The following is a 16394-nucleotide window of genomic DNA, read 5'->3' as shown; positions in this document are numbered from 1 at the left end:
ACTACAGGATAGAAGACTTAAAAGTAAAGTAGCACTTATACATAAAACACTGAACTATAATCTTCAAATACAAAATTTAATAAAATACTCAGAAAGACACAAAGATAAAGGCACATTTCTCATCCCATATGCTAGGACAAATTTGTACAAATGCTTCTTCTTCCCTAGTGCCATTGAGCATGGAATGGGTAGCCTGAGCTATCCAGGAAAACCAGTGAGTTGGTAGAATTAAGGTCATCGGTTAATATGCATGCCTGAATGCATGACGCGTAGGACGTAATCATCTTTTTTTTTTGAAGTAACGTCTGTATTCTATAAGATAAGAAGATATGACTTATAATTTTTTTTTTAAAACTTCATTCGGACTTCATTAATACAGTTCAGTGACGGATCCAAATGGTAACACATTTATATTATTTCCGGTTCAGCTTATGACGTCACGTTTAGTTGACATCATCACGGAAAGTTAATTTCAATATTTTAAAACATGTCTTACGCATATTTGTTCAAATATATAATAATTGGCGACACTGGTAGGTATTTCAACTTTTTAAAACTTTTGTCGATCTAGTTATTTTATAATCTAGCTTATATGCTGCATTCTTCTTTTTGTAAATATTCGACAAACAATCCATCATGGCGGATCAAAGTGTACACAATTACAATAAATAATTATAAATTCACGACGATGTTTAAAATTTAGGCTTAGGAAAGTCGAGCCTCGAGTGCGCTCAAGTGCAAGATCTAGAATCTATATCTACTCTAACTCTAGATCTATATTCTATATCTAAATAGTAGACAGATCTAGACGTCAGTTATGTTATATCTCTACTAGAAAGTCTAGAACTAGAGAACTCCGACCTAGATCTAAGATTACTCTAGAATAGATGATTATCAGATTAGACTTTAGATGTAGATCTAGACGTAGATCTAGAATCTAGATCATACTCATAGATCAGTTAGAGTTAAATCAGTAGAAACTGAGTAGATCTATCGACAGTTTTGACACCTTGAATTTGACAGTATCATAATTATCATATTTAATCATATCATAGCGATGTTACAATATCCGGTGACACACCCCTTTTTTTAAATCAAAAAACTGTTTCGACTTTTTTCTGACATTTTTTAGACGCACCTTAAAGGCGCGCTTTGTTAACCTATTAATTGAATACTTCTCTGTAAAAGAGTTATAGTTTTTGATTGACCAATAAAAATGGCTTCCGGGAATGAAATTACGCTTTCCCACGTGGAGTAGAAGGTTTCTAATTATTAGACTTAAAAAAAGGTTCGATTTCCCTGTGTATAGTTTAAGAAGCTCAACATTCCCACGCCTTTTGACTCTCCAGTATTGTAGAGCATTTTTCTGGCTAAATTTCAGTGCTTTACTTTTCACATAATAATGAGCACTTTGGATGCTATTAATTTTTTAATATTTAGCAGTTGAATCTAATGCTGGAGGCCATTGTTAACCATTGTAATTTTAGCCATCTTGTTTACATGCCAAGATAATAGTGATTGGTCAGATTGGTCATGTGACATCTAATATTTTTCTGATAGGTTGAATTATTATAGCAGCTAAAAAAAACTTAGACTGAAATGATGTCAAAATGGCTGACATTGATTTATTTCTGCAGTTACGCATTTTGAAATAGATGTAGATTTAGATCTAATGGGTATATAATAAGCAGCTTAGTGTTCAGAGATTTTAAAAACAATAAACCTTCCTTTGAAACATGTTTTTGGACTAGTTGTTTAATATATAAGAAATGGCAAGCATATTTATTCAACACATTCAAATCTCCTCACATCGTGCCCATTGGTTGCTATGATAAGGACAAGCACACATAAAAAATTTATTTTCTTTCAACCAGGAATCATACAGACATAATTCATATAAATTTAGAAGGCTCATTCAAATCTACAACATATCTATCAAGAAGATTCTTAAAATAATTTTTCTGAAAAAAATTGTAACATTCCTACATGCTAGTCTAGATTTAGATCATTTAGAACATCGCTATTTTTGTATGCCGGAAGTGTGTTTAAAAGCTGGTCCTCATGGTTTCGGTCGCGTCCCCGGTTACCGTCGGAAAAGTGCGTAAAACGTCATTATTTTTGAACCGATCTTCTAGATTAGAGTATCATTTTGTCGGGGAGAAAATGGCGATTCTTTTGATACCAAATTTGACGGGATTGGTTTACTAGATCGTTTTTTTTTAAGTTTCCAAAATTAGGGTGTGTTCCAGATATGATTACTTTTTTATTTTTGTTTTGTAATTATTTATATTGGTTAGTAATTTGTAGTATCCATATCTACATAAGAATCACGTGTGATTATAAAGCTATTTTGGATGGCACTATTGGTATATGAATGCCAAAATGACCACCAAATCGAAAGTAGCCATTTTGCTATCAATTCTACCGGAAGTAGTAATAAAATACTTATAAAATATAATAAAAACGAAGTTTCCTTGTATATTAATATAGATAATGAAGCAAAAAAACTCATATTAATGTAGATCTAGATTTAGTTAGTAATAGATCTAGAGAAGCAACAGATAATGTAGAAAAATCAAATTATTGTTTTAATCATACACTAGAGTGTAGATCTAGGTCTAATACTTATATTTAGGCTTAGACTTAGATCTATTTTCTAGAATAGGAACAGAGATGCTTAGAATTAAATCTAGAATAAGAATTAGATAAGAATCATAAGATAGATAGATCTTTAATTGATTTGATATATACTAGTCTAGTCTATACTTAATTGTCTTAATAAACTAATACTAGTTTCTAGATCTAGAATGTTGAGGACTAAATTTAGATCTATTTTTTTATGTGAAATATAATGGGAGAAAATCTGAGAAATAGCCTAAAAACTAAAACAGCTTTTCAATATATATTATAAATTAGATCTAGATGTTATATTATAAGTTTGTTTAGATTATGTCTCTATATATAATATATATATATATAGACTCAGTATATTTTAAACTTTATAAAAGAGACATTCTGATATCTAATCTTGGCAATTTGACTAATTGTATTGATTTCTATTGCCTCTTGCCTTGCTCCTCCTTCCCCCCTTCCCCCCCATATCCAATTAAAGTCTCCTTTTAATTTTATGATTAAATATTAAGAAATAAAAACAAGTTCTCGTCAATATTTGAAAAAAATCTAGCTGTTCCCGTATTGCAATTTTTAAAAATTAATGTCACAATTTTGAATTGCTTTTTTTCTTTAAAATTATTATTTATTTTTGTAGCAAATAACATGTTTAAAGTCTCCTGAAAATTTGAAATGGAAATATTGACAAATAAAAAAGTTGTGCATGAATTAAGTCAAATTTCGACCAAATTTGTCGTCTCTATTTTCAGCTTCGCCCGGCTGTAAAAGTATAAAAAATAGATTTAGATGAAAGATTTGGGGGTTATAAAATGATATAAAGAACATGTAAAGTCTCCTGAAAATTTGAAATGGAAATATTGACAAATAAAAAAGTTGTGCATTAATTAAGTCAAATTTCGACCAAATTTGTTGTCTCTATTTTCAGCTTCGCCCGGCTGGAAAAGTATGAAAAATCAGTTTAGATGAAAGATTGGGGTAGTATTACGTTTTAAATAACATGCATAAAGTCTTCTGAAAATTTGAACCAAAAATATTGAATAATAAGAAAGATATGCATGCTTTAATAACAAAAAGTCAAAATTTGGGTACCAAAATTTTTTATTGAATACAAAGCCAAAGAAGGAAAAAAAAATAAATACAAAAAAAAATCATAACTTTGCTTCTACTTATCATAGAAACATAAATTTGATATTTTTGTAAATGGGACACCAAGCTCTATTTAATGATATCAATTACAAAACAATATGATCAAAACAAATTTTTTTGTTGAAGTGCCTACTACAGTAGCTTCTTATATTAGGCACAGGTCATCGAATTCTCCTTTAAGAAACACGTCGCTTTTTTTGTTTATAATTAATTTGTTTTATGTTTGGAGCTAAAAACGATGTTTCGGGACAGTGCATGTCCAATTTTAGATAAGTTCCTGTATTTTTGTTCCGCTTTTCCAAAGCAGATGGCAGTTTTTTAGATTCTCGGTAACCAAGTATGTAAAGCTATTGTTTTAACCTCCCCCGGCAATTCATACCCATATAAGGGATGAAGGCTATATTATGAGCCTGTTTGATCGTAGGCTGGTGGATCTATCAAAATAAGCTTTCAAACATCTTTAGAAAGACATTCTAATCACATTCATACTGTTAGCTGTTAAATAAAATTAAAAAAGGAGGTTTTCAATGAATAATAATGAATTAAACACATTCTCTTATAGTACACAAAGCAAAATCGTAATAAGAAATATTATTGGGATTAATAAATCTATGATTTTTTTCAATAAATAAATGTGACCTAGATCGAGATATCTAGAATATATAATTTATGAATGAAAGAAAAAGTGCGGGCTGCTAATTTGAAGCCAGAGACCATGCCCACTGCAGGTGATCACGCCAGGCGAGCGCTGGTGGTGAGGAGAGGTATACACTAAGCGTGTAGTGTCACAACCTATCATACAGGCAGTGGAGGGAAGGGGGAGAGAGTCATGAAAAGAATTATAAGCATCTATGGGAGGGAGGGGATGTAACAAAACGAACATCCAAATTATGAAAAGAAGAGGGTCCTTGGATGGGAATTAAAAGAAAGAGACAGAGAGTACATGTAGCCTAGTTGAAAATATCATGTTTGTTAAATTATAATAATTAATTTATAGATCTATAAATTATATAGTTTTTTTTCTGTTTCTACACATAGATTATATAGGTAGGCATATATATATATATATATATATATATCTAGAGAGAGAGAGAGAGAGAGGCAATATACTATAAATACATATTGCAGAAGTGAATCTACTTCTTTTAATACAATCTAAATAATTTTTAATTAACAGAGATATAATTTATTAGCAATAACATAGTGGTGTTTCTTAACGGTGCTCGATGTGTGCTAAAGGAGAAAGCACAAAAACTGCGTTTATTATAGGAGCATGAAGTGACCTGATTTATTTTAAAATAAAATCTTGACTATGAGTGGTAATTCAAAGAAACACAGCTATTTTTATAGTCCTTTAGTTGCAGAATAAGAATCTGCTTTCAGTTTTTTTGTAAGTTAAACCGTCACCAAATAAAAAAATAAAATAAAAATTTGACCTAGTTCCCGAATACGGTGTGCCTAATATAAGAATCTACTATAGTTAAAATCTAGATCTAGTAGTAGAAGTGAAGTTAGAGTAAGTTAATTTTTTTTAGTTATACGAGTACTAGATTTAGACTAGACTACTAGACATTATTAACATTGATTTAGGTTTTAGTAGATTTAGAATGAGTAAATATCATCTAGAATCTAAGGAGTAAGGCACTGTAGGTCTACTAGATCTAGATTTCTTGATTAATCTTCTGATTCTTCAAAGGAGCTATTTAGGATCACCGCTGAAATGTTAGGGGGAGCAAATAACCAACGTTTGCCGTCATCTATCCCAGTATCTGAACTTCCTGATTCCTTCAATAGATTCTTCATTGGGAAGATTGAGCAGATTAGAAATGACATGCCATCCTTCTCATCACAGCTTGACCACTCTCCAATTTTTCAAAATACTCCTTTTTGCGAGTTTCAGCGTGTATCTGAAGATTATGTCAAAAGTACTATTTTAAAGATGCCAAATAAGTCATGTGACCTTGATCCTATTCCAACTTCCTTGCTCCTTGAATGTTTAGATGAGCTTGTACCTACAATTACTAACATTGTGAACTCTTCACTGACTTCAGGCATTGTACCATCGTCCGGTATCAAATCTTCCCTTCCTGTCAAAGCTTCTGGAGCGCATCGTGTTAGCGCAAATTCTTTCTCATCTTGAACAGTACTGTCTCTCAGTGTATATATAACAACGAGATGCCCTTGTACCTTAGCGAACTGATTACTCCATATGTCCCCCAGAGAGCCCTGCGCTCATTGGACTCAACGCTTTTAGTAGTGCCACGTTTCTCCCTCAAAAGCTACGGTCTGCGTGCTTTTTCAGTTCACAGACCAAAGGTTTGGAACTCACTCCCCATTGATCTCAGACAGACAACATGCTACACCACTTTTAAGAAGAACTTTAAGACCTATCTGTTTAAAACTTTTTTAGATTAACTGTCATTTTAGCTCTCGTGTTTTTGTTTGTAATGTTGTTACAGCGCCTTGAGCCTACATTTTGTTTGTTATCAGCGCTTTATAAATAAAATTATTATTATTATTAATCTAGATCAGTAATGCCCAATCTAATTCGACCCTCGGGCCATTTTAATTTCCATTACTCGTCCCGCTGGCCACATGACCGAAAAGTTGCAAAAACTAAAAACTATTTTGGTAGAAACTTGTAGATTTAATACTTAATTAATAGATTATTTGACAATTATATTTTTTACTATTCAAAGAATAGCTTAATTCTGCTTCTTAAAATGTGAGCAACAGTGTAATACTAATAGGTAGCTTTACCAACGACTCATTTTGTGGTCTCTTTTTGGTAAATATTCCCATCAATCCTCTAATCTCTAGGCGTAGTTTAACAATCTTTTATTCGCGACTCAAACTAAGAATGCCGCCATATTTATTTTGTCATTTTATGTGGTTGTTTTATTATATGTTGGCTTATTACCATATTCAACAAAAAAGTCAAAATATGTTCACTTTTCTGGTAGATTGTACATTCAGAGTCCCATTTCATAAATACGCAAATGTTAAAGGTTATGGTATCAATCCATCAGAGAAAAAGTGAGGGCCCAAACATATGTAAAGATTCATTTTTTTAACCTTTTTTTTTTGTGTTTGGAAAGGAGATTTCTGCACTTTGTGCCGATGTTTCGGTGGACCGGATGGAACACGTCGCGGGCCATATTTTTGGGCATCACTGATCTGAATGATCATTATGATTATGTCATTTATGTCTGATATTTTCATTCTAGACCATCACCATGTTAGTGTTAGGCATGCCATGTTAAACAATCTTGACTCTTCTTGAGTCTATATCATTATTCTAGATTAGTTGTTTTTTTAAAGATCTTAGATCTTGAATATTCATCTAATAGATAAATATAGATCTAGGCACTAGCTAGTTAGTAGATCTTGATTCTTAAGATCTAGATCTAGCTATTAAAAGGCAGTAGATTTATATCTAGAGAGTTAAATTTATGCTATAGAATCTACTTTTATATTTAGATCTAATACTTTGAATTGAATTTATTTGAATCATTTGATCAATACAAAACATTCATTATTTAGCATGATCTCCGATCTATGATTAGAGATTAGATCTAAAAAATAAAAATGTTAGATCTAGAATCTATTTTATTGATCTACCTTTGAAAAAGTATAATCCTTAGAATTAGGCCGTATGGTATGATGGGAGGTAGAGTGTCTCCATCAACCCATTGACCACTATGAAGGAAGGCATTGAGTATGAGCTCTTTATCCTTTAGATCTCCTCCTGCCTGAAGATTCTTCAATGTATGAAACAATTGATATCGAGTTGGATCATATTTAGTGATGTCAATATCTGGTTGTTTTCATTCCTGGGTCTAAGCATCCAAAGGTTGCAGGAGTGTTTTCATATTTCTGTTAAATGTGACTGCTACATTCTATTGGGAGAACTTCTTTTTTTTTTCACAAGCAGCATAAATTGGCTTTTAAATATCTTCTATAATGATAATGCAAAGCACCATACTTTTTTTGTACACAAAAAAATACCCCCCCCACACACACACAAATTAATACTACATCCCAGTCCAAACTTCCTGCAGTTTGGCAAGGGATGATATCCAGTGGTGTTCAAACTCGGGACCATTATGACAACAGACTGAAGGGAATACGACACAGCCAGGCATTCTATAGGATGTAATCTTTATATTTATGGCTGGGTCCATGTTCTCCTTGTTTCCTTTTACAATAAAGTTGGCTGTCTAGTTCAGTGTGGTATTATTAGTATTAATGAAGTGGCTCTGTAGACTTGACTGTCAATAGGAATATTACAGTGTATGTTTGTAAAATGTTTTGCATGTTTCTGATGTTTCTTCAGAGTTGAAGATAGTTTACTTCCTAGTCCAAACCTCCCGCAGGACGATGGGGGATGGGAGCGGGCAGGGTTTGAACCCTCGACCGTCGATAAATCCGAATGACAGTCCAGCACGCAAACCGCACGACCAGGCAGCCAGTGTATGTAGACTTATAGATCTAGATCTAGACCAGCATGTAGTGTTAGAGCTAGATTAGGTTTATTTGAGAGCTGTGGTGAATTAGTTCTACAAGGACACCAAGTAAATCCATTTAGGAATAGATGTGTTTAAAGACTAAAAGGAAAACATCAAATTTTGAACTTCTTTTAACTATTACTATTTTACATTGGCCTACTCCTTAGACGTCTAGATCAAGATTAAAAATGAAATTAATGTAGAATTCATGATTTAGAAAAAAAAATAGACTGGTTAATGTTTTATCTAGATCTGGTTTAAAATAAAATCAGCTATGAACAAAGATATTTTAAAATAAAATTAAACTGTGAAAAAAATATGCATCAATTGTGTTATTAAATTCAAACACTTTAATGATTATTTTTAAAAATATTTTATTCATTGTTGTTAGGTATCGTAAAGTAACTGCATTTATGTGTTACATAAAGCTATTTCAACTTTCTATGACTTTTGTATTCACATTACATTATCATTATAATGTTTTGTTATGTGTAAGACACAATTGTATGACACATTTCCTCAAGCATAGTAAATAGATGTATGTATTATTTAACTCTTTGACTCCGGAATTATTTTCCACGTTTGGACCGAATTAATTTTTTTGGCCGTTCAGAGTGAAATGAATGCTTTGATTAAACTTTTATAACTTTTTTGTTTTTTTTATTAGAAAATGATATATTTAGTATAGAATTAAAAGGAATGCATGCCCTTTGGATATAGCGCAAAGCAATTATTATGAAACAAAAAATTATTTTTATATTTATGAAAGAAAATTAAAAATAAAAACTATACGACTGTGGAAAAGCCTCCAGGGGATCTAGATCTAGACCTGATCTTAGAAAACATTTATGGTCAATATTGAAAAAAAAACACAATTTTTTATCATATTTATCAATACTGTCACAAAATTTTATATAGAAAACACCTGTAGCTAAAATAGGTAAAATGGAAATTTAGAGCTAATTATCCATGTCACTACTATTGGAAAAATGAAAACTGACCCCTTTGGACGAGTCAACAGCTCTGGCTCTATACTAGATCTAGGAAATATATTATGATCCAAAGTAGAAAAAAAATTCTTATTTACAATATTTATACATATTTCCACATTAAATGAATGTTCTGAGCTCATTATCACCTATCTCCATCATCTAGAACATAAATTTAAATAAAATAGAGCCTTTTTAAGACCCCACTCTTTCAAAAAATCTTTCACTGTATAATTACATTGAAAGAAGGAAATTCCGGATGTTTAGCAAAGGGAAACTATTCAAGATAATATTTTAAGCAATTAAAAACATATGGAAGAAAAAAAAAACACAAAAATATCAGAACATCAATATTGCCAACGTTGATACAGCCTTATATCTGTAAAAAATCAATAATGGGAGTATCTTTTCGGAGTCAAAGTGTTAAAGAGTTCAACTTTCTATGACATTTGTAAGAGTTTGCCAAGTGTTCTCCTCTATACCAGTAAGGGCAAGCCAATACATGAGCTGGTCTATACTTCATTGCATTGGTTGCTTTCTGTAGACTGTTGACCCCCCATACAGGATAGGTGCACTACCCAACACTGCTGACAAATAACAAGCAGGGCCTCTACACTGTCGACCACACCAGCACCCACCAGGACATCTTTGGTGGTAGTTAAGTTTGACCATTGTATGGTCATGGTGGAGTTAGTTGCTTTCTATTTCTTCTCATCTGGCATTCCAAACATAGGCTGTACCTGTTTACATTTTACTTTACAGAAGGATTTCTGTAATTGCCTCTCAGAATGCATAAAAATCTATTTTGAGTGTTCCATGAATAAGAATAAATAAATAAATATTTAATTTGTTGGTTACTCATAATAATTGAAATTTATAGTGAAAACACATGGTTCAATTTCAATGCCTATATTGGTGACTAGTAATGTGAATGTCGTATAAAATAAATTCCACCTGTTACTTGAAACTGTTGTATTCATGTCAAAAGAGGACAAAACTAAAACAGCCCATTTGTTGCTCACTGTATTATTAATGATTATCCCCACGTCTGACAGGGGCAGCTGTTACCCTTGCTTACCAGTGAATCATCTTTACTGATCTTTTTTTTTTTTTTTATTTCTCCCTACCTATCAGTATGCACATGGCCACCCTTATTACAAGCAGAAGAGAAACTTATTGATTAAAAATGAAAATTAAGTTTTTTGTATTATTTATCTATTTCAAATTTTAAAAATGCTTAAATAATTGATGTCATAACATACATTTATAGCATAGAAATTTCAATTTCAAATTATACCTTTTTTTTTTTTTTAAACATGTTGTTGAACATTTCTAACCAACCAAGTAAATATATAATATATATAATAAAAAAATATATATAATATAAATCTTACCTACAATAAAGACTATTAAAGAAACACTCCCCCCCCCCTCCCAAAGAAATAAGTTTCTTTGTTAGGTGAGTGTCATACTTTAGCATAACAAAAACCATATTACATCTAAAGCTTTATTATACTGAATGACAAACAACTACACACATAGTAAAGAACATGACACAAAATATGGTCAGTACACAGTCTTACAAATGTAAACAAACACTAGTGGCGACAATCAAATCAACAAATTCACAACAGTGAGAAAGCTCATTTATATTCTGATGAACTGATTTATGTAGAGGTAAAGCACCAGAGATTCAAATGAAGTGAGGGACATTTTTAAAAATTTGCATTTGTTTCTTCCAAAAAAACATTTCATTTGCTTGAGTGGAACTTAATACTTCAATATAAAAAATAAATAGCCATATATGTCTTTAATTCCTAGGTGTTGGTAAATCTTGTCTACTGCTACAGTTCACAGACAAAAGATTTCAACCTGTTCATGACCTGACTATAGGTAAATAATTTGTTGATTTTGAAGGATTTTTTTTGTGGTCACAGTTGCTATAAAATGTATTATTATTTTTTTTAACCATTAAAATGGCTTCTTTTCAATTCAGGTGTTGAGTTTGGAGCCCGTATGATAACTATTGATGGCAAGCAGATAAAGCTTCAAATATGGGATACAGTAGGCTTATATACTTATTACAAATTTAAATTTTAACATTTACAAAAAAAAATCTTACTAGGTTAATTAGATGTAGATTGTATCTCACTTTCTAATTGTGTAAATGTAATGTTAAGTCTTCAAATAGTTTGACTTAACAAAGACAAACAATTTTAATTTTCCAGGCTGGGCAAGAATCCTTCAGATCAATCACCAGGTCCTACTACAGAGGTGCTGCAGGAGCATTATTAGTTTATGACATAACCAGGTATAATTTCTTTGACTAGTTCAGTTGAAACTTAGCTAGCAATCTAGCAATCTGGTGCTTTGCATCTAAACAAAATTATTCTATTGGTTAGATTTCAGTATTTTGAAACTTTGCAAAATCACAGATTTATAGTTCTGCTCTGCTTCATTATTATGTCATAGGCATTACATGATCCTCCTTACCTCTTGACATTTTTTGGCTTGACTTTTTGACAATAAAAAGTTATATAAAAAATAATTTGCTTACAAAAAATGTTTTTTTTGACTAAAAATAAATCTTTTACTTATCTTCTTCTGGACATCTTCTTGCTATTAAGCTGTTGGCTCTTTTGCAAATTATACTTTTGGATCATCATATTTTTTTGCTTCTTGAGACAATGAATAAATAAAATGTTTGTTCTTTCTTTACAGACGTGACACATTCAATCACCTGACCACCTGGTTGGAAGATGCCAGACAGCACTCTAACTCCAACATGGTTATCATGCTTATCGGCAATAAGAGGTTAATCTTTGCTTTCAAATTTTTCATTGCTTTATAAAAATATTTGTTTGTTAGCTTGGCTTTGAGTAAGAATAGCATTTTGGGCTTTATGTTTGTTGTGATACTTAAATCAGAATAAAAAATGGACAGTACCATTTGAAAAAAAAAAAAATCCTATGGTAATGGTCTCGTTTAATAACATTCTTGTATTTTATATTATAGCCTGTGGATGCTATAAGTGTGTGTAGTTTGCTTTACTTTATATTTGATTGATTACAGTGATCTGGAAGCTAGGAGAGAGGTCAAGAAGGAAGAAGGCGAAGCCTTTGCTAGAGAACATGGCTTGATATTTATGGAAACTTCTGCAAAAACAGCGGCCAATGTTGAAGAGGTATGAATGCATTAGCTTCAGTGTTTTACAGATTTTCAAATTGAATTTGAAAATATACTTTACAGTCCGACATGACTTACACCTTAAGAACCTTTGGTGTGGATATTTTCCTTCTTTCCCGTTAGTCTTTACAAAAAAAGTTGCTGTAAAACAATGTTATCTATATTATAAAAGGAAGAAGAAAATTTTGAAAGATTTTAAGTTAGGATTGTTAAACAACACTGGAGAAAAAATAGGAAGTTCTTTTAGAGTTATAAACAAATAAGTACATCTTAGATTAACTTTTGTGGAAATCAGAAATCTAGCAATACGGTCATGACCATTACAGTCTAAATCTCAATAACAAAATCAGAAATGTAATAAAAGAGTTATGATTGTTAGAACATTAATCTCAGTAACAAGAAGGGTACATAAATCTTACAAAATTGATTAGCTTGACAAACACATATTAATTTAAATCAACCCAAATATTTATATCAAAATCCATGTCAACACTTTCAGAGGGCCTTTGGCCCATTCAACAATGCTTACACACTGTGTCTCATTCAACAATTTTGTTTACACTGCATTACATTACTTCTCCCATTCAGCAATGCTTTTACATGTTTTACATTACTTCTCCCATTCATCAATGCTTTAACATGTGTTACATTACTTCTCCCATTCATCAATGCTTTAACATGTGTTACATTACTTCTCCCATTCATCAATGCTTTAACATGTTTTACATTACTTCTCCCATTCAGCAATGCTTTTACATGTTTTACATTACTTCTCCCATTCAGCAATGCTTTTACATGTTTTACATTACTTCTCCCATTTAGCAATGCTTTAACATGTGTTACATTACTTCTTCCATTCATCAATGCTTTAACATGTGTTACATTTCTTCTTCCATTCATCAATGCTTTAACATGTGTTACATTACTTCTCCCATTCAGCAATGCTTTAACATGTGTTACATTTCTTCTTCCATTCATCAATGCTTTAACGTGTTACATTACTTCTCCCATTCATCAATGCTTTAACATGTTTTACATTACTTCTCCCATTCATCAATGCTTTAACATGTGTTACATTACTTCTCCCATTCAGCAATGCTTTAACATGTGTTACATTACTTCTCCCATTCATCAATGCTTTAACATGTGTTACATTGCTTCTCCCATTCAGCAATGCTTTAACATGTGTTACATTACTTCTCCCATTCATCAATGCTTTAACATGTGTTACATTTCTTCTCCCATTCAATAATGCTTTAACATGTGTTACATTACTTCTCCCATTCATCAATGCTTTAACATGTGTTACATTACTTCTCCCATTCATCAATGCTTTAACATGTGTTACATTTCTTCTCCCATTCAATAATGCTTTAGTACTGTATTGCATTTTTAGCACAATTATAAAAAAGAATTTGTATCAATCATTTGAAAATCTCAAAAAAATACAACTTTTACTTATTTTTTACTCATACTTCTTGTCTTTCAGTGTCTTATTTAAATACATTTCTCAGTTTTGTTAATTATAATTTTTTTTTTCTACCAGGCTTTTATTAACACAGCCAAAGAAATTTATCAAAAGATTCAAGATGGAGTGTTTGACATAAATAATGAAGTATAAACTTTTCCTTTTTTAGTCGCCCCCCGAAAGGGGAAAAGACACTATTAGTTTTCTGTGAAATGTCTGTCCGTCCGTCCTGTTTAGATCTCGTAAACTAAAAAAGATAGTGAAAATCTGACATCATGACATTTTAGTCCATTCAAAGTTCTGATGCAACGGCTACTTTTTTCTTTTCTAAAAGCCAAAAATCTAAATTTTTAAATCACTTATGCAAGCATTTTTTTTTTCATAAAAAATACACCACTTTTATAACTATTCACTATTAATAGTAACAAATACCTGAGGCTCTTTAGTAGGGGAGGTGACTATTTACCATATTTTTAACATATTTATGCAAATGGTTTCAGACTTTTTGTTAAAAATTTTTTTTTTACATTTGTATTGCTACGTTATGTAAGTTCTGTCCTACTAACTACTAAGTTTACACAAAAATAATGTTTACTTTTTTTTAAAGAGAAAAAAAGTTATTTAGTATACATATTAGTTTGGACATAATTTAAAACAACAATTAATAAGTAGATTTTCATATTATCTCGTGAACTCTAGTGTCTACCTACAGCAAAAGGACACTTAACTAAAGGAAATTTATATGTTTTTTTTCTTTTTTTTGAGGATTTGAATAAGATACTTTACAAAACAATTAGATCAATTAGATATTTATTATAAGACATCAGTTGGGCCAGGTTCACATTCAATTTCACATTCACTTTCACCCATCCTTTGGTCTGCTGGACCGCTGGGGCACCACACAAGATCTGTCAACCTTCTTTCTCCACTCTTCTCTGTCATTTGTCTTTGATAGAATTTAATTATGATGTTCTTTCTAAAAATAATGATACCAGCCTTTTTACCTTCCTGGTTGGACCACTTTGGGGGTCGATTTTGAGTTTGTGTTTCCACACAAACTGTCTTTGTAACCTTCCACACAAACTTTCTTTGTAACCTTGTTGTTTTTTTTTTTGAAAAAGACAATAGATTATAATTTTGTGGAAATAATTTAAAGTTGATTTTTTTTAAAAAGATGTAGCTTTTTTATTAAAAAGCTTTTCAATTATCTTTTGTTTAAGAAGCTTATATTTAATGTGCTTCTACTTGAACTTTTGAAAGAGATATACAGTTTGATAGTATGGCTTTAATGGCTGTCTTTTCCTGCCAGTAGATATACAGTTTGATAGTATGGCTTTAATGGCTGTCTTTTCCTGCCAGTAGATATACAGTTTGATAGTATGGCTTTAATGGCTGTCTTTTCCTGCCAGTAGATATACAGTTTGATAGTATGGCTTTAATGGCTGTCTTTTCCTGCCAGTAGATATACAGTTTGATAGTATGGCTTTAATGGCTGTCTTTTCCTGCCAGTAGATATACAATTGGCCTTCTACACTTTTGTTAAAATCTGGGATTTTAGTTGATTTAGATTTTTTTCGAAAATTGTTATCATTTTCCCAGTTAATTTTAGTTTGCTAGTTCCGATCGTGCGGGCCGCCATTTTTAAACAAAATCGACCAGTCTTATATCTCACGATTCGGGAGACTTTCACTTTGAATGCGTACTAAGCTTCTTTACGGGTACAGTAATTTTTTTTAATAGTGTAAACATTCTATAGTTATAGATCTAGAATTTATTTAATTTACGGAACGTGCCTTGAATCCAGTTGATTTAGAGTCTAGATCTATTTCTATGATCAATTTAGACTGTAAAGTCTTGTATTTAGTATAGATATAGTCTAGATTAAGGCGAGGTCTAGTTTAGATCTACTCGCGTACCTAGTCCTAGATCTAGAAATAGAAAGAAAAAATTCACGAGTGCGAAATTATATATTTTTTTCTTTCCGTGTTTATATTTTAATATTTGTATAGGTTCCATATAGAGCCTTAGCTTATATCTAGAGCTATATTGGTCTAGAGTATTATAGAGGTAAGATCTAGATTTAGGATGGACTAGATAACCATATTTACATCATATTTAGATCAGATCTAGAATCATTGATTGAAGAATTAAATTAATAAGTTTGCGTTCGCCTGAATACCTAAAAGCTAGAAAAAAATAGATCGATTGGTCAATAGCTCTATACAAATTTTAATTATTTACAAGTAGTCCAGCACATTCTAGCCATCTAGGTCTACATTTAAATATTAGAAACTAAATGTAAATTTTCATTTTGGAGTAGATCTGGACTAAATCTCAAATCAATTTTATCTTGTTGCAATAGATTTACTGGTCTATGCATGTACATTGATGGAATCAGTTTTATCAATGTTGATTAAAGTAGGCTGCATCAAAGGAATAATGAGGAAATAAATGTTAAGAGAGAAA

The 16394-nt window shown here is 31.4% G+C and overlaps 1 protein-coding gene across 1 annotated transcript in view; it reads left to right on the top strand.

Annotated features, from left to right (window-relative positions):
• Nucleotides 1-397: 397 nt before the first annotated feature.
• LOC106074936 (ras-related protein Rab-2) overlaps nucleotides 398-16394 on the top strand; it is a 19748-nt gene continuing 3751 nt past the window's right edge. The window contains exons 1-7 of the mRNA XM_013235829.2: nucleotides 398-533; nucleotides 11096-11167; nucleotides 11271-11338; nucleotides 11503-11585; nucleotides 11996-12088; nucleotides 12347-12458; nucleotides 14007-14075. Coding sequence (XP_013091283.1) covers nucleotides 488-533; nucleotides 11096-11167; nucleotides 11271-11338; nucleotides 11503-11585; nucleotides 11996-12088; nucleotides 12347-12458; nucleotides 14007-14075 — 543 coding nt within the window. The 5' untranslated portion in view covers nucleotides 398-487. The remainder of the gene's footprint in view (nucleotides 534-11095; nucleotides 11168-11270; nucleotides 11339-11502; nucleotides 11586-11995; nucleotides 12089-12346; nucleotides 12459-14006; nucleotides 14076-16394) is intronic.

The sequence above is a fragment of the Biomphalaria glabrata genome, chromosome 7 (genome assembly GCF_947242115.1).
Source record: "Biomphalaria glabrata chromosome 7, xgBioGlab47.1, whole genome shotgun sequence".
NCBI lineage: Eukaryota > Metazoa > Mollusca > Gastropoda > Planorbidae > Biomphalaria > Biomphalaria glabrata.
The sequence above is the reverse complement of the archived record's forward strand: the minus strand, read 5'-3'. Positions and strand labels throughout refer to the sequence as shown.